Raw genomic sequence first — 23,951 nt, 5'->3', positions numbered from 1 at the left:
GGTGCTGAAGGGGTACTTGAAGAAATCATAGCTGAGAACTTCCCTGAACTGGGGAAGGAAAAAGGCATTGAAATCCAAGAGGCACAGAGAACTCCCTTCAGACGTAACTTGAATCGATCTTCTGCACGACATATCATAGTGAAACTGGCAAAATACAAGGATAAAGAGAAAATTCTGAAAGCAGCAAGGGGTAAACGTGCCCTCACATATAAAGGGAGACCTATAAGACTCGTGACTGATCTCTCTTTTGAAACTTGGCAGGCCAGAAAGAATTGGCACGAGATTTTCAGGGTGCTAGACAGAAAAAATATGCAGCCAAGAATCCTTTATCCAGCAAGTCTGTCATTTAGAATAGAAGGAGAGATTAAGGTCTTCCCAAACAAACAAAAACTGAAGGAATTTGTCACCACTAAACCAGCCCTACAAGAGATCCTAAGGGGGACCCTGTGAGACAAAGTCCCAGAGACATCACTACAAGCATAAAACATACAGACATCACAATGACTCTAAACCCGTATCTTTCTATAATAACACTGAATGTAAATGGATTAAATGCGCCAACCAAAAGACATAGGGTATCAGAATGGGTAAAAAAACAAGACCCATCTATTTGCTGTCTACAAGAGACTCATTTTAGACCTGAGGACACCTTTAGATTGAGAGTGAGGGGATGGAGAACTATTTATCATGAGACTGGAAGCCAAAAGAAAGCCGGAGTAGCCATACTTATATCAGACAAACTAGACTTTAAATTAAAGGCTGTAACAAGAGATGAAGAAGGACATTATATAATAATTACAGGGTCTATCCATCAGGAAGAGCTAACAATTATAAATGTCTATGCGCCGAATACCGGAGCCCCCAAATATATAAAACAATTACTCATAAACATAAACAACCTTATTGATAAGAATGTGGTAATTGCAGGGGACTTTAACACCCCACTTACAGAAATGGATAGATCATCTAGACACACGGTCAATAAAGAAACAAGGGCCCTGAATGAGACATTGGATCAGATGGACTTGACAGATATATTTAGAACTCTGCATCCCAAAGCAACAGAATATACTTTCTTCTCGAGTGCACATGGAACATTCTCCAAGATAGATCATATACTGAGTCACAAAACAGCCCTTCATAAGTTTACAAGAATTGAAATTATACCATGCTTACTTTCAGACCACAATGCTATGAAGCTTGAAATCAACCACAGAAAAAAGTCTGGAAAACCTCCAAAAGCATGGAGGTTAAAGAACACCCTACTAACGAATGAGTGGGTCAACCAGGCAATTAGAGAAGAAATTAAAAAATATATGGAAACAAACGAAAATGAAAATACAACAATCCAAACGCTTTGGGACGCAGCGAAGGCAGTCCTGAGAGGAAAATACATTGCAATCCAGGCCTATCTCAAGAAACAAGAAAAATCCCAAATACAAAATCTAACAGCACACCTAAAGGAACTAGAAGCAGAACAGCAAAGGCAGCCTAAACCCAGCAGAAGAAGAGAAATAATAAAGATCAGAGCAGAAATAAACAATATAGAATCTAAAAAAACTGTAGAGCAGATCAACGAAACCAAGAGTTGTTTTTTTGAAAAAATAAACAAAATTGACAAACCTCTAGCCAGGCTTCTCAAAAAGAAAAGGGAGATGACCCAAATAGATAAAATCATGAATGAAAATGGAATTATTACAACCAATCCCTCAGAGATACAAACAATTATCAGGGAATAATATCAGGGAACAAATCAGGAGACTATAGATGCTGGAGAGGATGTGGAGAAACGGGAACCCTCCTGCACTGTTGGTGGGAATGCAAATTGGTGCAGCCGCTCTGGAAAGCAGTGTGGAGGTTCCTCAGAAAATTAAAAATAGACCTACCCTATGACCCAGCAATAGCACTGCTAGGAATTTATCCAAGGGATACAGGAGTACTGATGCATAGGGCCACTTGTACCCCAATGTTCATAGCAGCATTCTCAACAATAGCCAAATTATGGAAAGAGCCTAAATGTCCATCAACTGATGAATGGATAAAGAAATTGTGGTTTATATACACAATGGAATATTACATGGCAATGAGAAAAAATGAAATATGGCCTTTTGTAGCAACGTGGATGGAACTGGAGAGTGTGATGCTAAGTGAAATAAGCCATACAGAGAAAGACATATACCATATGGTTTCACTCTTATGTGGATCCTGAGAAACTTAACAGGAACCCATGGGGGAGGGGAAGGAAAAAAAAAAAAAGAGGTTAGAATGGGAGAGAGCCAAAGCATAAGAGACTGTTAAAAACTGAGAACAAACTGAGGGTTGATGGGGGGTGGGAGGGAGGAGAGGGTGGGTGATGGGTATTGAGGAGGGCACCTTTTGGGATGAGCACTGGGTGTTGTATGGAAACCAATTTGTCAATAAATTTCATAAAAAAATAAATTAAAATAAAATAAAATAAAATAAAATGGTTTTCCTTAAAAAAAAAACAAAAACAAAAACAAAAAACAAAAAAAAAACTCCTTCCCAGCCAGAGTCCCAATCTGCTGTTCTTTGGATATGCCGTCATGTTAGAACAGCTGTTTTCTTTATAGATTAGGGCAGTTTGACAAAATTACTTCAAATTTGCAGCAGGTTACATCAGAACGGAGAGGTTTTTTCATTCAGTGTCGTGGAGATGATAAACTGATACAATTTTTCTTCAGAGGTTTTGGCAGCATTTATTAAAATTTTAACTTTGTACATCCTCTGACCCAGAAATTCTACTTCTATGTTAGTTTATAGAAATACACCTGAGTACAAATAATTCTGTACAAGAATGATGTTATAGCATTGTTTCTAATAATGTTCATAGAAAACCAGTTAAATGAACCATGAAACACCCAAACAATGGCATCCTGTGCAATTATATTAAAAAGAATAAAGTGGTTCTACATTCACCAACCTTAGAAAATCTTCAAGACATAATGTTAAGTATAAAAAAAAGTTTCAGAACAGGACTTAGAGTGTATCATTCATGTTTTAAACAAACTTTATACTTCCGTGTGTGTTTGTGGGGGGGGGGGGGGTGTGCGTGTGTATAGGTAGGTAGGTAGGTAAATGCATTGAAAAGGTTCTGGAAAAATAAAACATGTCAACTGCTAATACTGGTCACATTTAGGGAAGAAAGATGAATTGAGAAAATAGTGAAAATGGAAAAATTATGCTCTTTTCTGCAATGGGAGTTTCCTTATGAGATTATAGACATAAAACATGAAGTAATTTTTTTAAATAATTTTTTAATGGAGTAAGAGATTTTATAATTTTAAATGTTTACAATGTTTCAAATACAGGTTGTTTTGTAGCATAATCATGTTAGACGCTGAAATATTTGAAAATCCACAAATTAAAATTAATGTCAGAAATTAACAAATAGTTACCACCAAGATAATACTGCACCAAGAGATTCATTGTATATTGTTAGTTTTACATTGCCAAAACACAAGAGGTAAAATTCAGAAGTCCCATTTAAAACTAGCATAAAAACCCCATTATCTCTAGCATGCATAATCTGGAAAAAAACATTGTTACACTGGGGCGCCTAGGTGACTCAGTTAAGCGTCTGACTTCAGCTCAGTCAGACTCTGTGCTGACAGCTCAGAGCCTGGAGCCTGCTTCAGATTCTCTCTCTCTCTCTCTCTCTCTCTCTCTCTCTCTCTCTCTCTCTGCCCCTCCCCTGCTTGTGCGCGCACTCTCTCTCTCTCTTTTCTATCAAACATAAATAAACATCAAAAAAAATTTTTTTAAACACTGTTATACTACAGAGCTCAAAAAGGCTCTGGAAAACCATGTACCTCAAATTCAGTGCCATGGCCATCTGAATATTTCAGACTCATGAAACAGAAGTCACAGAATACTGAAGATTTCACCAATGAAACATTCTTTTTAAAGAAAACCATTCAATTATGCTAGGAATCCAAAAACAGTAAGAGATTTTAGCAAGCTGATTTTATGGTACCCCCTCCTTTACAGAAATAAGCAGAATAAAATCCAGTATTTTCTGTGTGTTGACTAACGGGTATGTGTAGGACCTAGCACAACCCAGGCATAATAATCACAAAATAAAAGAACGCAAATGAAAAAGAATTACTCACAGGAACACAGATCTTCAAACAAAAATTTTATAGACATTTCAAGTCACATGATCACCCTTCAAAAAAAAAAGTCAAAGAAGAGGGGCACTTATGAGGCTCAGTCAGTTGGGCATCTGACTTCGGCTTAGGTCATGATCTCGTGGGTCATGGGTTCCAGCCCTACATTGGGCTCTGTGCTGACAGCTCAGAGCCTGCAGCCTGTTTTGGATTGTGTCTCCCTCTCTCTCTGCCCCTCCCCTGCTCACACTCTGTCTCTCTCTCAAAAATAAACATTAAAAAAAAGTCAAAGAAGAGATATTAGGGTTCAGAGAAGTAATTATAAAACTACCAAAAATATTGCAAATGGAAATAGCCAGAGAAGAGAAGGTAAAGATTAAGAAAAGGTTAAGCAATATGAACAGCAATGGAATAAAAAGGATAAACATGAATGAAAGAGACACCTGGCATACAGGCTAGAGGGAAATGAGTAAAACCACATGGAAAAAAAATATTAAAATGATTATAGCGAAGATGGTGAAAAGCAGACTAAAGAAATCTAACATAATTGGCATTTGTAAGAAGAGAGATGAACAAATGGAATAAAAAATATAGCCAAAGATGGACTTAACTAAGAAAAATTTAGATTAAAAGTTATATGCCTTTAGGGTGAGTATAATGTTTTTTTAAAGTTTTTAATTATTTTGAGAGGGTGAGGGAGGAGAAAAAGAGGAAGGGAGAGAGAGAATCCCAAGCAGGCTCTACACTGTCAGCACAGAGCCTGGTGCAGGGCTTGATCTCATGAACCATGAGATCATGACCTGAGCCAAAACCAAGAGTCTGACGCTTAACCTACTGAGCAACCCACGCATCCCAGGGTAAGTATAATCTTAAAAATATGAACAAAGCAAGTCTTAAAGATATTATTTTCAAAACAAACACAGTGTTTCTAGATCATAATTACTTAGTATTCAAAATACATAGCTTTTTCAAATCCCAAGTACGTGATAGCTCTGATCTTCTTGTCTCAAACTACTAATCTCAAACTTTCCACAACTAAGGAACAGGAGACAGAAGCACTTCAACAAACTTATTCACCTATCCCCTGCTTAACATCCTTAATGTGTTCTTAAAAACAGGATGTAAAGATACTGTATTTGTGTCCCTTTATTAATGCCTATCCTTATAAAACATTCTCACTAACTTTAAGGTGGAAAGGAAAAGGGATGTTTTGACTATGGTTCTGTCACTTTCTCACATGCACTTCTTGTTCCTTTCTAAAAAATTTCTTTAATTTATTAAATTTTATAACCAAATACTAATCAGATCTTGCATGTGAACACACACATGGATCCAAGCACATGCACAAACTTAACAGAAAGATGGTTTCACATGTGATGTCAAGTGCCAACATTCCTTCATAAGGAATGTATGACCTTAAGTGGAATAATGGGTTTTGATACATGGGTTAGGAATTAAGGTTGCCTTGGGAGGCAACCCACAAAAGACTCTTAAATACAGAGAACAAACTGAGGGTGGATGGGGGGAGGGGAAAATGGGTGATGGGCACTGAGGAGGGCACATGTTGGGATGAGCACTGGGTGTTTGTTGTATGTAAGCCAATTTGACAATAAACCGTATTTTTAAAAAAAGGAATTAAGGTGGCCTTTTATCTTTACAATGCAAATAATGTTTCCCTCATTTATAAAAATAGGTAAAAAAAAAAACTAATAAGGAGGTTTAGTACTGATAATACTGCCCCAATATTGGGGTGCTAATGATGTTGTTTCTTGATCTGGGTTCCGATTATAAGTACATGAGTGTATCATTCACTTTGTTGTGATAATCCAATAAACTGTACACGTAGCTGTGCTTTTGTGTGTGTTACAGAATAAAAGTCTGTTTCAGGAAATATAAAGCACTTTTCGAACAATGCCATATGATTGCACATTTGAGTGCTGGATTTACTAACGGGTATTTGCTGAACGAGGGGTCTACCAAGATGGAATTTTAAGGCAAGGTCAGGGTTCTGTGTTCCCTTTTGTTGTACAAACATGGCAGAGGACAGCTCTCTCCACAAATCTAAACACTAAAGACTGTGGTTAGTTTCACCTGCAAAATAAATAAGTATCATCTGTGCCAACTCCCAAAATGTATCACCATACACTGTGCACCTCAGCAGTCCCCATTCAGAGCAGCTCCCTGCCTCTTTGAGGTTGGCTTTTAAAATAAAACAATAAGAAGTTTCTAGTAGCTAAAGTCACCCAATTCAGAAAAGCTTTAGACAAATCTGAAAGAACTGACATTCCTTAGATGAGACCCATGAGTACAGAAATTAGACATTGGCTGGAAAACAGAATGGAGGCTGATGGAGAGAAAGCCTAACCAGGTTTGGTTCTATTTTTAACGGGACATGTTTATCATCTTCAACTATAAAAAGGGAAAACTGGGGGCGCCTGGGTGGCGCAGTCGGTTAAGCGTCCGACTTCAGCCAGGTCACGATCTCGTGGTCCGTGAGTTCGAGCCCCAGGTCAGGCTCTGGGCTGATGGCTCAGAGCCTGGAGCCTGCTTCCGATTCTGTGTCTCCCTCTCTCTCTGCCCCTCCCCCGTTCATGCTTTGTCTCTCTCTGTCCCAAAAATACATAAACGTTGAAAAAAAAAATTTTTTTAAAAAAAAGGGAAAACTGCTTGCCAAACAATAATCCACTGTTCTACAATTGTGGAACCTAACCAATTTGATTTCTTTTTATTTTTTAATCAGAAAAAAAGCCTAAAACCATTCAGTGATTTTTTAAAACAAAAGAACATTTATTCCATATTATTTGTTGCATATTTTAACACTAAAAAATTAAATTTAATTAAAGTAGTAAAGTACAAGCTGATAGTGCTCATTAACTATCCTTCTAAATGGACTTGGCCCAAACTTGCTATGGCCCTGGGAAATGCAAGAATAACAGAACAGCTGGTAACACAGGGCTCAGGACCAAAAAGGTAAGGGGGTCAACCAATCAAGAGATTCCATTTCGCAGACTACCTTAGATTTGAACACAGAGTAGGGTCTAAGCAAGAGGAAGAGTCAAACAGAAGATATGGAAGTACTAAGCAAAAAGGAGGTAGAAGTTCAAAGGAGTGAGAGGCTGTGGTAAGTTGGTGACTAGGTGCCCTCTGCCTGATCTTACAAGGCTTGACTCTGCGTCCAGGTGTAAACAGGTCCTAACACTGCAAGCCTGTCCGCCTGCTTACCTACCTCCAAGCAAGGCAATGTCCGAGCACCGGCATTTTTTTAACACTTCCCTTGTTCAACTCTTAAGATATAATTCACAGCAATATTTATTTCAGGAGCCCAGTTATCTCAAACAAACCACAGGCACCTAACACTAGCAAAAGGAAGCATTCCACAGCGTAAAACTCAACACCACCATGCACATAAAATACATACACAGAAAACCGCTTGACTGCCTGAGCACTCCTTAGAAATAACTGCTGGTTAAAAACCACCACTTGTGCATCTATTTTTGTCCTCTTCCCCAGTCCCTGTACAATCCTGCAGGCAGCCATTTACGTGTGGGTGGAAGTGGGAGGAAAACAAAAGCATGGGTATGATCTCAGTGGTTCAGGAGAATGTGCTCGGGAGGAACCACCACACCAAGAGCTGGCCCTGGGTGTCTACACACTTGAGTTCTGCCCTCTGGAGCGCCAACCCACACTTAATGGGGAGCCCTTCAATCACCTTTATAAAAAAAAGTCATGAGGGGCGCCTGGGTGGCTCAGTCGGTTAGGTGTCCGACTCCAGCTCAGGTCATGATCTCAGGGTTCCTGGGTTCAAGCCCCACGTCGGGCTCTGTGCTGCCAGCTCGGAGCCTGGAGCCTTCGGATTCTGCATCTCACTCTCTCTCTGCCCCTCCCCTGCTCATGCTCTGTCTCTCAAAGATGAATAAAATTGTTAAAAAGAAAATTAAAAAGAAAAGCCACGAAATGTGGTCCACTGACAGTGGGCAGGCAGTACATCTCAATCACCAGAGAATCTTCTTCCCACCAGGACCCTCATTCACCCCCAGGGAGAGCCAGAGTAGCCATTATCATTGTGAAATCACCCTCAGCTGATGACCAGACCACCCTCCGCTGATAACAGGGCCAACGATCAGGTGGGGTGAACAACTGTTCCAGCTTCATCTGGACGGAGGTGTTTCCTGGGACAGCCACAAGTAAACTGAAACCAGGTGATCACTGGACTTTGGCACCATGGGAGTTCAGAACAGCCAGGCTCTGCCAGGACCTGGGTGGATGGCACAGGCCAAGTCACTTCATCTCTACAGGCTTCAGAATCCCAATATATAAAGTGGGAGGTGAAGATTTGTAGCTGGGCCAGTATTTCTCAAAGTGTGGTTTTCAGAACATCTGTGCCCTAAAACAGCATCTGGCAGTGGTGTTTCCAGAGGCTGGGGGAAGGGCTAGTGGTAGGAGCAGCGTGCCCTGGTGAGGAGGGGTGTTTTTACACTCTCCCAGCCTATGTTTAGAATTGGCTTCACATGGTGCTAATAAAAAGCAGACCAACTTTCAGTCAATTTTGTTTTTTTTTTAATCTAGAGGTATTGCACCTCCTCATTGCATGTACCCTCTAACTGCACGCACCTGGGTCAGACTCCCTCCCCACCATCCCCTACTTTGGTACATCACTAGTGTGACGCACAATAGACTCATATTTTTAAGTGAATGAGTTTTCAATTTCCTTTCTAAGTAGAAAGTCTATGGCTCTATTAAACTACTACTGAATTAAAATAGAAGCAGTTTTGGGTAATTTGTCATTCTACAGCATTGTGGTTTCATCTTTGCCTTACTTCCTCCTTTAAAAGGCAAACCCACCACAAATGTCATATTTGATCATCCTAAGATATCTTCCATCAATGCCTAAAAAAATTTACAGGCTTGTTCAACGATTTACACAGCAAACTACTTATGAGTTATTTTTCAGCTGTGCAGAGCTAACAAGGTGCCTGAAGTGGAAAGCAGCCTCAAAGGCCTTCTAAATGAATTTGGTCAGGCGAGGTTAGCCACATTCACACCAATGGAAGTTAAAATCTGGGGTGGCTGGTTTCTCTTACAGAAAAAATACATGTATTTATTATTTTTCAGCCTATTTTGAATGTCTGCATTTTCATAAATACGATCCCAGGGATGCTACACTGAATGTTTCTCTTAAGGATCAAATTAAGATAATCCACTAGGCTTAAAATTCTGAAAGAAATTGATAATTAGTCTCAAGGCTTTCCTTTTTCTGGGAGGCTCTTACTAGGAAAAAAAATATATTTCTGAGCCATCTAAATATTAACATACAATCTCAGCAAAGTGCATTACATGAGTGTGAGGTAGACAAGGCCTAGTTCTTCACTAAGTTGCTAAGGGTTGTTTTCTGCTAACTACAATTAGAAGTATCAGAATTTTCCTTGGAGGGGAAGAAAGAGAGAGACAAGGACAGAGACAGAGAAGATATGAGGGAAAGGGAAAGTAAACCCAAACCCAAACCCAAACAGTAAAAAGCAGGTATGTCTATCATACGTGTTCATGCCAGTAAAGGGGTTCAGAGATCTTATTTTTTTAAAAAATTTTTAATGTTTATTTTTGAGGGAGGGGGGAGAGAGAGACAGAGACACAGAATCCCAAGCAGGCTCCAGGCTCTGAGCTGTCAGCACAGAGCTCGAACTCAAGAGCTGTGAGACCATGACCTGAGCTGAAATTGGACGCTCAACCAACTGAGCCACCCAGGTGCCCTGAGGGTTTCAGAATTTTAATGATAAAGCCTCATTTCTGGAAATCAGGGTTCCAACAATCAGAAAGTGACTTGGGAGTTGGGGGGCAGGACCTTGTGTGTACCTTGAATAAACCTAAAGAATCAGGAAACACTACGTCCGTAAACTAGGCAATGCTCTAAACACAATGCATGCGTTATCTCATCTAATCTTCACAGCCCTAGGAGTTGGAAACAGCACGGAGAGATGAAGTAATTTGCTCCTAGATCTTCAGCTGTAGGTGGCATGGCCAGAATTCAGCTCAGGTCCGCAAATCAATAGAAACGGCCAAAATGATGTTTGCCATAACCAATATCTGAATACCCAATCAATTTTCCCTTGAGTCTATGTGCAATATAAAAAAGGACCGTCGGGGCCAGATGGGACAGTGGGGGACAGACTGGCATACTTGCCTAAGGCATCCCTCCCCTGAAAGGCAGCTTCCTGTGAAAACTCTAACCAGAGTCAGAGTTGTCTCTCTCTAACCAGAGAAAGACCATCTTCCTGGGCCTTCTCCAAAGGCACAGCCCCCGGAGAAAGCTTCAGGCTCCAAGTGGTACAAAGCTGCCCATCACCTGTCTAAAATCCCACCATTAGACATAGTTTTCTGTCCCCAAATACAAACAAATCACTGGCCTAAAATCCGCATCAATATTAACAGTTGAGAAGAAGAGGCTAAGAAGCATTCTCCTCCCTAAATAGGCATAGTGCTGATGGGATTAGGGCTCCAATGCCTGGGTAAAACCCTAAATAATTACTCTTCAACAGAACACGTAAATCCTCCAGTTTCAGGATCACATATATAAACAGGTCCTACTGCCCCCACGAACTGCACTCTCTCCCTACCTCTCAACCGCCCCCCAACACACCTAACACATGAAATCACATCTCAGAGCATTACTTCTCAAGTAGGTACTAAATACTGTATTATGGTATCAATTATTTTTTACACAACGTGTATTTTTAAGAACCAGTGTTTACTGAGCCCCCTTTAAATGGATTTTCACAGTCCTCCAATATCACAAAGTAGGTATACTCCCCATTTTACAAGTAAAGACATCAAATTTCAGAAGGTATGCCGTCTGCTACTACATAGCTGATAAACGGCAGGGGGTGCATTTTAACCCAAGTTTCACAGTCTCTGTGATATCTCATCCATTTTCCTTTTAATTCTAGGAATTAGGGATATACATCTGTAATTAGCTGCAAAAAATGTACAAAACAGGAACAATTTAAATGTACTGTCACCCTTGAGTCTACCCACACACTCAAAAATAAACACACCCTCTGACACATAAAGCCCTCATACTCTCTTATCTCTATGTAGCCTCAGTGACCAATTGCTGGGTTCTCAATTTCCCTTCACTCAAGCTATTGTGTCCCAAACTGCCACTCTGCTTAAACCACCGAGTCACTACATTCTGCTTTGAAATGGTGATCTATGAAGACAAGATCTACAGAGCCACTTAGACTAGCTGGCAGCTTTTACTCAGATACTTGCCAAAGTGTCCCTAGGCAAGACTTAACATGGTTTTCTCTATCCCCTCCCGTCACACTTAACACTGTGCTCCTCCTGTGCTCTCAAGTCCTCCTTGTGTTTTTAAAGGTACAAGTGATGAGAAGAAAGGAAGGGGAGGAGAGAGGGAGAAAGAGGAAGAGAAAGGGGAGGGGAGAGACCATCTCAATCACAGCTTCAGGACAGCAATAATAGCTTTCTAACCTGAAAACCTCAAAGATAAGATGTGACATTTATGTAGACCCTGGCATGTTATTCCTGGGTCACTGTGTGAACGAGCTGACCTAGTAAAGGAATGAATGCATCCTTCCTGTAATGACAAACCATTTGTGTATCTTTAACTCCACCCCTGCCAAAACAAGCCACACAATCCAATACTGAGGTAATAAAAGCAAAAGCAGGAATGGGAAGCAGGAGTGGTTCAAGAGAAGTCCACTGTGAAAGCTAGTGCTGAGGGGAAAAACGTTCTCCTTAAAAAAAAACAAAAAAAAAAAAACAAAAAAACAAAAAAACCTGTCCCAAATATTTTCAGAGATAAATTATGGGAAGCAGTGTTTTGTACAAAAAAGACCAAACATTTGCACAAACTTTGAAAACTACTTTTCAATAATATGAACCTGCCAATGCTTACTATCAATTACCTTATAGTACACAGCATTTGAGTAAAATCATGTTCAGATTTTTGAGTATTTAAATCATTTGCTTACAAAATGGGTATAAATTTATTCTTATTTTTTTTAGCAGGCTTCATGTTCAGCACGAAGCCCAACACAGGGCTTGAACTCATGACCCTGAGATCAAGAACCTGAGCTGAGATCAAGAGTCAGATGTATAACCAACTAAGCCACCCAGGCACCTCTAGCATGGCTATAAATTTAAAATGACAGAGAAGACTGTCCGATCTGATCTTCCACAGAAAAGCTTCCATAGGATATGTCTGTGGCCCAGGCCACTCGCCTTACTAGAATTTTATCCTATCATCCTGGTTTGCTTTAAGTGGATTGTGAACTCACTAGAATGCCTTTAATCCTAGGGCTGTATCCTCTGAAACTGTGCAGTAGGCTTTTCTAAGGACACTGTATTCACTTCTGTACCTGCCATTTTACTATTATTAAATTGTCATATTAACACACAGACTGAAGAAAGTTGTTTGGTTGAAGGACCTCCCCAAAAGGCCTGGGTATGTAAGAGCTCTCTGGACTTTAACCTCCCTTCCATCACCCCTCACCTCCCACCAAACCATTCCAGATGATTCTGGAGAGAAGGGCTCTCCTAGACCACAAAGGGGTTATGTATTTTAAAAGAAAACAAACCCAGAAACAAAACAGTGCTTGATGAAACTGAGATCAAGAGGACTAGAAATCTGTCAAACCTAGAAAACGAAACCAGTTATTTCTAGTAAGTGACCTTTTTAAGTCAGTGAACCTTTACATTTTTATTAGTTTTAGTTGTGGTAAAATACACATAAAATTTACCATCTTAACCATTTTTAAGTGTGCACTTGCATCAAGCACACTCACACGGAACAACCATCACTGCCAATCTAATCCATCTCCAGAACTCCTTTCATCTTGCAAACACGAAACTCTACACCTATGAAACATTAACTCGTCATTTCTACCTCTCTTCAGCCCCTGGCCACCATTCCACTTACTGTCTCTATGAATCTGACTACCCTAGGTACTTCATATAAGTGTGATCATTTGGCGTGTCTGTTTGTGACCGGTTCATTCCACTTAGCATAATGTCCTTGAGGTTCATCCATGCTGTAGCATGTGTCAGAATTCCTTCATTTTTAGGGCTGACTGATGTTTTACTGAATGGACGTACCACACTTTGTTTATCCATTCATGTGTCAATGGACTAGGGTTGTTTCTACCCTTTGGCTATTGTGAATAATGTTGCTGAGAGTGCAAGTGTGCAAATATCTCTTTGAAACTCTGCCTTCGATTCTTTGGGGCATGTGCCAGAAGCGGAATTATATGGTAATTCTATTTTTACTTTTCTGAGGACATTCCGTATTGTTTTCTATAGCGGCTGTACACTTCCCACCAACAATGCACAGGGTTCCAATTCCTCTACATCCTCACCAACATCTGTCTTCTTTTCTTTCTTTTTTTTTATTTTTTATTTTTCTTGATAGTGGCCATCCTAATGGGTATGAGGTGGTATCTCACTGTGGTTTCGATTTGTATTTCCCTAACGATTAGTGTCTAATAAGTCACTTTCAACCAAACGTTCAGAGAAACAATATAAGAGTTTAGCTCTATCTATGAGTTTTCCTTAATAAAAACCCATTCACTCTGAATTCCTCAACCTTCCTCCCAGCCCTTTCTTTATGCCTCATTCTCCATAATAAAGTCAGGATATTATCCCACTTCATCCTCTTGACTGCATCCCTTCCACTGTGTGGAAGAATCTGAGAAGCTTCCCGCCTGATGATGAATACTCAGGTTGTGGGCGAGAGGCTGAAAGCAGAAAGGAGTAAGAGTATAAACAAGACCATTTTGCACTAAAACAAAAAGAAATTCAAAGGCCACCACTTTCCTACCAAAAAAGTTGGAAGGTTCATCCCAATAAAAAAACACACACAAGTTCACAGAAAATGAAATACAAATGATTAGTAAATATTTGAAATAACATAATGAATAACATAAAAACATACTCACATTACAGCAGTAACTTTTTTTCAGCTTGCAAAGCAAAAATTTCCTCAAATGATAATACTTTGGATGCTGATAAGGAAGTGCAAATGGATATAATTTTTCTGGACACCAATTTCGCCATTTGTATCTATCAAGAACACTAAGATATTTACCATTTTGGGCTTAGAAATGCCACTTCTAAGAAACATTACTTAGGAAGTCATCAGGAGTTGGAAGATTTACATACACAAACTGGAAACAGCCTATTATGTCCAACAACAATATGCAGACTAGTTAAAGGAATTATGGTACATATACAATGTGATCTCACCTGTTCAGGATTTTCTCTCTCTCTCTCTCTCTCTCTCTCTCTCTCTCTCTGTCTCTCTTCCTCTGCCTCCTTCCCCCTCACTCTCTCTTTAAAATAAAATAAAAATTTTAAGAAAATTTTAAAAATCACCAAAATTATCAGGAGATCAAGAAACCTGGTTCCAAATGCTTACCTTGCTATTTTAAGCTATGGTGAGCTAGGTATATTTCCTAAATTCTCAACTCTTAGTGTCATCTGTAAAATATTGGGAAAATTAGTATCTACCTCACAGGATTTAGGAAAGGATTAAATAAGTAGACCATGTAAAGTAAGAAGCTCATTTTAGGAAATACATACCAGTTGTTATTACTACTTTCAAAATTAAAATTAAAAAGTTATTCATTAAAAACCACAGTCATTTTCAATAGTCCAACATAAGAAAAAAGACAGTGAGCACAAAGTCAACTTCAGACTGTGTGCCCTGGCAATCAACCATCCACAGCAGTACTAATGAGCAACCCCAAAAGAAATGGTGAAAATTACCATTTCGTGTTCAATCAAGCAGAAGCAAAGGTGTACGATGTCAATGAAAATTATGACAGCAGGTAAGAGTGACAACAAAAGAAGCTGCAAGATTATTCTTTTAAAGGGGAGGGTAAAAGACCAAAGGATAAAATCTTAGTTAGGAATAAAGGTTCTCAGGGCATCGCTGGAAGGATCTTCGTGCTATGAGAGGCCATCTTGTTTATACTTATTTTTATAAATAAATTTCTTAAAAAAGAGGGGCACCTGGGTGGCTCAGTTGGTTGAGCATCCAACTTCGGCTCACGTCATGATCTCTCAGTGTGTGGGCTCACACCCCGCATCGGGCTCTGTGCTGACAGCTCAGAGCCTGGAGCCTGCTTCAGATTCTGTGTCTCCCTCTCTCTCTGCCCCTTCTGCCACTCACTCTCTGTCTGTTTGTCTCTCTCTCTCAAAAATAAATAAACATTAAAAAAAATTTTATTTTCAACGTTTATTTATTTTTGGGACAGAGAGAGACAGAGCATGAACGGGGGAGGGGCAGAGAGAGAGGGAGACACAGAATCGGAAACAGGCTCCAGGCTCTGAGCCATCAGCCCAGAGCCTGACGCGGGGCTCGAACTCACGGACTGCGAGATCGTGACCTGGCTGAAGTTGGATGCTTAACTGACTGCGCCACCAAGGCGCCCCTAAAAAAAATTTTTTAAAGAAAAAAAATAACCCCCTAGAAACGTTAAATGATACAACTAGTTACCAGCAAACAAAATCTGGAACCCCAATATCCTGACTCAAAAGTATCTACAAAATTAACTGATCAAATGAAGGCGGGAGGGGGGGAAAAACAGTAAAATTTTGAGAGTCGTAACTCTGTAAGAAAATCTAGCTTGGCCTGGTGATAGGAAAAGGAATTTAAGTACATGTAATAAACACTTAACAATCTTCTATGTACAAAATGGTCCTAGATTCTCATGCTCACCAACGCAGTGTGAACAGTGCCTGAGGGCAGTGCAGTGATCTCCAAATAAGCCATGGAACAGGTTGCTGATGGAAGAAATTCACTTTAAACCTTATTTCCTTTCCACTGACACCTGCCTTTCCCCATCACAGAAGCGAAACCACTTACAAATGAGGCTCCAGCAGAAAAAAATGTAACCCTGCCCCTGAAGACACTTTCGGCAGTAAAGTCATAAGTGGACTCAAAGTGCTAGTGTCATTAATCCTTGATGGCATTAAATCATTTGTAATAATTTGCAGTTTTCTTACCTGCTTTCTTCACCATTCTAAGGCACTGTCCATTAAAAGCAACGTGATGTTTTTTATCCATAAATCAATCTACTACAAATAGCTAAAGGACTGCACCCTACAAATGCAAACCTTTTATTCTGCAAGATGAGAAAGCTGTACTACAGGTCTGCGAATACAGTCCCTTTGATTTCAGGTTGTTTTCCAACAGAGCAGCCATTGTAATCCAATTTTCCTTTCCCAGTCACTAATTGTAGGAGGCAACCTATTACTTCTGACACCGACTCTTGCCTCTAACACCAGTCCAGCAAAGCAGGGATCCATAGTTTTAATCTAAATCACACCATACTGAACAAGGAAAACAGGTACATTTAGAGAGTTAAATGCCCAAGGTTGACTGCACGAAAGGAACTTTTCGTACGCAAACTGTTACCAAATATTCTGTCTTGGTCCATTCAGGCAGCTATATCAAAATACTATAGTCTGGGTGGCTTATAAACAACAGAAATTTATTTTTCAGTTTTGGAGACTGGGAAGTCCAAGATCAAGGCACTAGCAGATTTGGGATGTGGTGAGAATAACCCAGGTTCACAGAGAGCCATCTTTTTATTGTGTCCTCAGATGGCTGAAGAGGCAAGGAGCTCTCTGGGCCTTTTTTATAAGGGCACTAACCCTAGTCACAAAGGCTCCACCCTCATGGCCTAATCACCTCCCAAAGTCCCCACCTCCTAATACCATCCCCTTGGCGTTTAGGATTGCAACATATGAATTTTGAGGGACAGAAACATCCAGTCCACCGCAAACTCTTTCAAAATATATCAGAAGACATCCAGTCTCTTCATTACAAGGGACTTTACAGGAACAACCTTCAGAAATCAAATTCACCTGACACACTGCTTTTTCCTGGCGGACATTCACTCACACCTCCTCTCTCGCCATCAGGTCAGGAATACTTTCTCATTCATATTCCTTCCCCCCTCCCCCTTCACCTCCCCTTCTCTTCCCTTCCAGGACCTTACCCAGGGCTCCTAGCAAGGAAAAGACACTAAGGAAATTGGTAAGAAAAAGCCCATTGGCCAGACCTTCCCTCTGACACTAATGAGACACTATTGTTTCTTGAAGGTTTGAGGGCAGCAGGTCTTTTAAGTGAATGAGCCAGGCGAGACCGGTGTCAGCCTCCTGGAAAATGACAGTTCTCTCATAGCTTGGCACTTTGAGAGCCAACCTGACAGGGATGAGTTTCTCATTTATTATCTGGTCATCACAAGAGGTGTCAGGTCTACTCTAGGGTCCACCTAAATTGGGTCTGAGGAAAGAGAGCAAGTGATTTCTCTAAGAATCTTCTTTGTTGATTATTCTGAAATATGGTAGTTTTTTTGAAGCACAAATGATAACAGTCAAATAATTCTTTTCATTCAAATCATAATTGAAAAAATACAAGAAAGAAACCATTGGCTAAAATACTTGTATGAAGAAAATCTCTTTATTCTTAGACAACTAATTTCTACCTGCAAAAAATGACTTTTAGCCTGCGCAGAGTTTCATGAGATAGTAATTTATAGCAATATATTTTTAAAAAAATTTTTTTTTCTTTTCAACGTTTTTATTTATTTCTGGGACAGAGAGAGACAGAGCATGAACGGGGGAGGGGCAGAGAGAGAGGGAGACACAGAATCAGAAACAGGCTCCAGGCTCCGAGCCATCAGCCCAGAGCCTGACGTGGGGCTCGAACTCACGGACCACGAGATCGTGACCTGGCTGAAGTCGGACGCTTAACCGACTGCGCCACCCAGGCGCCCCTATAGCAATATATTTTAACAAGTGAATCTGGAAGAAGTATTTATTATAATTCCAGAGAAAGGCTCACTAAGCCTAAACAAGCATTAAATCAAGTAAATTCATAAACTATATGATAATGTTACATTATATTTTTTAATGTTTATTTATTTTTGAGAGAGACAGAATGCTAGTGGATTGGGGCAGAGAAAGAGGGAGGCACAGAATCTGAAACAGGCTCCAGGCTCCGAGCAGTCAGCCCAGAGCCTGACGCGGGGCTCGAACTCACGAGCTGTGAGATCACGACCTGAGCCGAAGTCGGACGCTCAACCGACTGAACCACCCGGGCGCCCCGATAATGTTACATTTTAAATAATATTTTGGTTATGGTGTGCACTGAGTAATGTGTAGAACTGTTGAATCACTATATTGTACACCTGAAACTAATATAATACTGTTAACTACACTGAAATTAAATTTCTTTAATTTGAAATAATAAATAGTACTTTGTTCCTTGTCATCAAGCCAACAACATAATATAACGGTATACCCTACAATTTTCATTCTAGGAGAAACCATGAAGTTTTGTTTTTTTTGTTTTTTGTTTTTTTTTTTAACAACAGATCTTTTACTTTGTCAATCAAGTAATATCTATAATGGCCCTTCTGGTCCTACCGAGGGTTAAGTGCGGTACAAAGGCAATGCTAAAAACCACCCAGCTTTGGACTATTCACAGATTCAGTCGAAAGTCACTGAATTTAGCCTGCTCCATTTTTAACCAACCATGCTGAGTGTCCATATTGTTGCCCATATGGTACCATAACACGGTATCATTCTGGCCACCAATGCCTCCACTGTCAACACCCCAACAGTGGTGTGCAAACAAAAAAATAAGCCTGTTTAATGGAGCAAAGCTCAATCCACTCTATTCCTTAGTGTTTCTCTTTATGGAGAGAAAAACATAAGTCTGAGGAGAACGTATTCAAATTCACAATTTGGGCCTCAACAAGTGCATTACAGATCCCATTTAATGGAAATAAAGATCTTGGATAATCAGGTATTTCATAGATATGTTCTCACCTTTGAAATAAGTAACAACAGAAGCATAAAAAGAATAGAACCCTGAAAAATAAAAATGAAAAGTAAATTTTTAAAAATATTTGTTTATTTATTTAAGTAATCTCTACACCCAACGTGAGGCTCAAACTCACGACCCCAAGATCAAGAGTTGCATGCCCCTCTGGCTGAATCATCCAAGCGCCCCAAAAATGAAAAATAAATTTTAAGAAAAGGAAGAGAATCCGGAGGGAATTATTTCTATTACAAAGGCATTTTATTTTGTAAAGGGACTCACAACAGGCTTCTTTAAATCATGCTATACATTACAGAATACAGCAAAAGAAAGATTTAAGCACACCATGTTAGGAGAGGACAGAAAGTGAGTCATAGCACGATAACAATATCAGCTGATTCAAATTCAGGCCCTTGGTGGATGCTGAGACGAAGGCCACAAGCTGGATACCAGAATGGACTCCTTAGATGTGAGGAGAGGAGAAACATGCACAACTTGTAATTCTGGACGCAATTATACACTTGGATTTTCAGGGAACTGAGAGTCTGAATGGTTAAGACAGGGCCGACGCCACTATAGAAACAAAGTAGATATCCTTCCAAGAGTCAGTATAGTATCCTGTGGTATATGGGCCATACTGGAGTATTCTTCTGAACATCAATCACAAACTCTCAGTTTGCCATGAAATTCACTTCTACGTGAACCAACGGCCTGAAAGTAACTGAAAAACTCTCTGCGTTACAATATGACGGCATTTGCTGTGACTGATAGTTGAAAGCAGCTGACCCTTTTGTACAAAGTCTAAGTCTAGTCAAGAGATTACACAAAGGAAGAAAAAAACTGTCCAGGAAGAACAACAAACTTCCAGTTTTCAACTTAAATTACATTTGTTTTTAGGTTTTGTTTTTTGTTTTTTTTTTTAAGGCAGAGAAAGTTTAAGTACAAAACCAAATTTACTTTTTTCCAATCTAAAGAACTTGGAATCAGCTTTCTGCACAAAGATCGTTAGCTGACATGCTTTTGTTTTCCAAAACGTTAAGACTACGCCTCTTTCAAATGCATTACCTGACTACAAGTGAGCCCGTCCAGAATTGATCAGATGTTCTTACGCAATGGTGTGTGGAGCCCTTACTAAGTATCAATCAGTACAGAAGCTCCTGCAGGTCCCGAGAGGCTGTTTTTGAAGAGACTGCGAAGTTAGACAGCAGTTCCTATTTTCTGTAAGTAAACATCTGCTGTAGAAGCAACTCCAAACCTACAAACACACCCACTTTTTCACAGTAAGCCTCAGCGCTAGATAGGATCAGTGAGGTATCTGCGCTGGATTGTAGTCATTTTAAAATACGTCTTTAAATCTGTTCCTTTGTGCATTTCAATCTCTGCATGTGAACCGGCGGCTTGGTTCACAAGCAACAGTTATCGCCCACTGAAAAACACACCTTCCTTAAACAAAAGATACTTTTTGTTCCCACGAAGCTTTTTCTGCTGCCATACCCAGCAACAAATGACACAAAAGACAAACTCCGCCATCCTCAAGAGTGGTGTCAGGCGAACAGAAACAGCAAACAAAATAACAGCAAAAGCTTCAGAAACAAAACCAAGGTGAGTTGGGGGTAGGAGAAGAGTGGTGGAGTGGACGTGGGAAATGGGGTATAAACTCCACCATCTGAGGAATTCAGCCTCACCGATGAACGGGGGGCGGAGAGAGGAGAGGAAGGGGAGGCGAGGTTCTCAGTAGAGGAAAACAAGTGTGTGCCGCTGTCCTGCTTTTGTTTCAATAGCACCCGGAGAGTGCACAGCACGCAAAATCGAGTTTTGTGACTAAGACTGATTGAATGAGTAACACAAGTTTGTTCGGGACACAGTGGGGCCACTCAACCAAATCCGGAAATTATACAAACGATAAATAACAACTCCTTAAAATGTTTTAAGTGCGTTTGGCACAAAAGTTTATGGCTATTCACAGGAAGCATCTTATCAATTTAATATCACCACGTTGCAGGCTGTGCACCCGTCTCGTCATAATCTCTTTTAAGAAAACCGCTAATGACCCGGAGTGCTGGAAGCCTAAAAACTGTTGTCATCTATCTCCCAGGACTGTGGGCCTGATAGTGTCACGAGTAGAAACCAACTATCGGCCAGAAGCCCAGGAGTCCCCGGCGAATTGTTTCGAAGCACCGTCCCCACAATCCGCGTGCTTGGGCGAAAGGACTGGAGGTGTGCGCGCGGTCCCTCCGCCCTCCGGGCCGCGCGTCCGCAGCGCTCCAGGCTGTCAGGTGGGTGGCGACGAGCCTCGGCCGGGAGCCCTGCCCGGCAGCGCGGCCGCCCGCGGGGCGCACAGGGGCCAACCCCTCCGAGTGCGCCGCGTCCCGAGGCCGCCGGGCGCTCACCTTTGTTCGCCGGCGCTCGCGGCCGGGAGAGAGCGGGCCCAGGAGGAGTGCGGGGGGCGACCCCAACGCTCCGCGGCCCCTCCCCGGCGCCCCGGAGGAAATCCGTAGGCTAGCCAGATCCTCCCTGGCGCCCCGAACGGCAGCCGGGCTGAAGGGTCAACAACCCCTTCCCCGAACACAAAGGTTGGAGGCGCGAGCGCGAGCGCTGGGGGCGCGGGTGCGTGCGCCACAGAGCACGCGAGGGTGCGTGTGCGCGCGAATGTGCGCGCGCGGGTGCGTGTGCGTGTGTGTGTGAGAGTGTGTGAAGGGGGAGGGGAGGAGCGCTCCAGCCCCTCTTACCTCTCGAAGATGAACCGCACCATGAAAATGCAGAAGGCCACGGGGAAGGCAAGATAGAGGTCCTCAGCCTGCGGGAAGGTGGCCTCCTCCGTGTTCTTCAGGTCCGCCCAGGTGACATTGTGTGGGAGCCAAAACCTCTCGTTCCAGAACCAGGCTAAGATCCCTGCCATCTTGCTTTGTCCACTCGTGTCGTGGGCTCCCGCGGCCCGCCGAGCTTTCCGCCGCCCAGGGCGCCGGGGGATGCGCGTGCGGCTGGCCCGAGCCTGTGCCGCCGCCGCCGCCGCCGCCTCCGCGACCGCTGCTCTCGAAGGCTCGCGGCGAGCCCCGGTTCTCTCCTCCCTCTGGCCGCGCTGGGGAAAGGAGCCGCCTCGCCCGTCACATGGCAGCCTGGACCGCTAGTCCTGATTGGCTCGCCCACGCGTCAAGCAGGGAGGCACACGCGGCCAGCTCGCCCACGCCCGGAGGGTAGGGCGCAGCCGCTGCGCCCTAGGCGCAGGATCCCGGCGCCGGAGAGTGCTGGCGGGTCCTGCGCTCACCGCGCTCCTGCTCCGCCGCGCCCCTGCCCCGCGCTTAGCACAGAGACCTGAGGCGGCCCCCACCCCCCGAATCCGCCCTAGCCTCCCGGCTTGCTCGCACATGCTCAGAACGCCGGGTCCTGCCCCCACTGGAGTTTCAGGAGGTCTCAGTCCGCTTCCCGCGCGCCTACAGGCGGTGATAGGGGACAGGTAGGGGCCAGGGCCGATCTTCGGAACCACCCCTGCGTTGAGAGAGAACAGCAAAAGAAGAAGTACGGAGCTCAAGGGGCAAAGGAGGAAGAAGCAGCGGAGGAGTCGTGCACTCCCGCGCTTGGACAGCCAGGGTGAAAATCAGGAACTGGGGCGGGATGGTTTGGCAAGAGCCGCCTGCCTCTACCGGAGCCCTGCCTTTTCCCCATCCCTGACCTTCAGGCCTCTCACTACTTCTCATTACCACACCGGTTCGCCCAGGGAACGGGCCCTCTGTTTTAATTTATGAGGTGGTAGGGAAATCAGGCACTTACGTACTGTTTGCTAGTGAGGATGAGGGTGATGATTCTCTGAAACTGCCACTCCAAATGAATCTCTCAGAAAATGCCACCAGACCACATTTGGCGTCGCAGATCAGTAGAGGGAACCTCCACACTGCTATTTGACAGGCTTATTATTTCTGCTTTTTGAATCTGAAACCTTTAGGTGTTCGGTCTATAAGGCCTAACCCAGGCACCTTCACTTCCGCAGGACGTTTCCTCGTTGATACGGTGAACCGTGTGTGGGTCGGTTCAGTGGTCCGTGCAGACCTGGCTGTAGGGGTATTTTGTTCATTTTTCTCACAATCATTCCTTTTCTGCCTGGTTCTGCCAGTAAGTTGTAGCGGACACTGCCAAGAGGCATATGAACAGACCCTTAACACACACTTCTTTATTCTCCCTGTCCCACCAGCCCACCCTCTTTGTACTCCTTCCCTTTAAAGCAAAACTCTAAAGAACTGCCTATATTTATTTCTTCCGATTTCTCTCTCCTCCATTCTCTTTTGAACTTCCATTCGGGCATTTGCCCCCCTCTTCTGTAGTGGACTGCTCAAGGTCACCAATGATCTCCATGCTGCTAAACCCAAAGGTCTGTTCTCAACACCTCTGTCAGCAACATTTTGGCCAAGGCCCTGCCTCTCGAAACACCTTGTCTTGGCTTCCAGAAACCACATTCTTCTGGTTTTCATTCTACTTTATGGCCACATTTGCTGTGTCTGCTTTTTGGTCCTCCTCACCTTCCTAATCCCTTAGAGTGGAATGGTCTAGGAGTCAGTTTTTTGTCCCTTTCACTTTCCTAGCTACATTCATTCACGTGGTGATCTAACCCAGTACCATGGCCTTTAATGTCATACCGATGGCTCCCAATTTATATCTCTAACCATGAACTTTTCCTTGAACTTCAGTCTCCTACATCCACTGTCAATTCAACAACTCCACTTGGATGTCTGAGAGCCATTTCCTGTCCAAACTAATCTTCCCTCTAATTTTTTTTTTTCCTTCTGTCATCTTGGCTCAGGCCAAAAACCTGGAATCATCTTCTTAATGATTGATTTGTAATCTCGGATGTTCTTGCTCATCCATAATAGATTCTGTCAATTCCGTCTTTAAACTAGAATCACACTGTCTCCCACCACCTCTTCTGCTGCCATCTTTGTCCACACAATCAACACTGCCCACCTGAGTTGCCCCAGTAAGCTCCT

The 23,951-nt window shown here is 42.3% G+C and overlaps 1 protein-coding gene across 2 annotated transcripts in view; it reads right to left on the bottom strand.

The window, feature by feature from the left end:
- The window catches only part of CERS6 (ceramide synthase 6), a 325,266-nt gene extending 302,995 nt beyond the window's left edge, over positions 1 to 22,271 (bottom strand). The window contains exon 1 of one of the 2 annotated variants that reach the window (XM_043576957.1): positions 21,705 to 22,271. In XM_043576957.1, coding sequence (XP_043432892.1) covers positions 21,705 to 21,874 — 170 coding nt within the window. In that variant the 5' untranslated portion in view covers positions 21,875 to 22,271. The remainder of the gene's footprint in view (positions 1 to 21,704) is intronic. The other variant, XM_043576956.1, reaches the window with a different exon arrangement.
- Between the last annotated feature and the right edge of the window lie 1,680 nt (positions 22,272 to 23,951).

The sequence above is a fragment of the Prionailurus bengalensis genome, chromosome C1, assembly GCF_016509475.1.
Source record: "Prionailurus bengalensis isolate Pbe53 chromosome C1, Fcat_Pben_1.1_paternal_pri, whole genome shotgun sequence".
Taxonomy (NCBI): Eukaryota; Metazoa; Chordata; class Mammalia; order Carnivora; family Felidae; genus Prionailurus; species Prionailurus bengalensis.
Note: the sequence above shows the minus strand (reverse complement) of the source record. Positions and strands in the feature narration are given on the sequence as shown.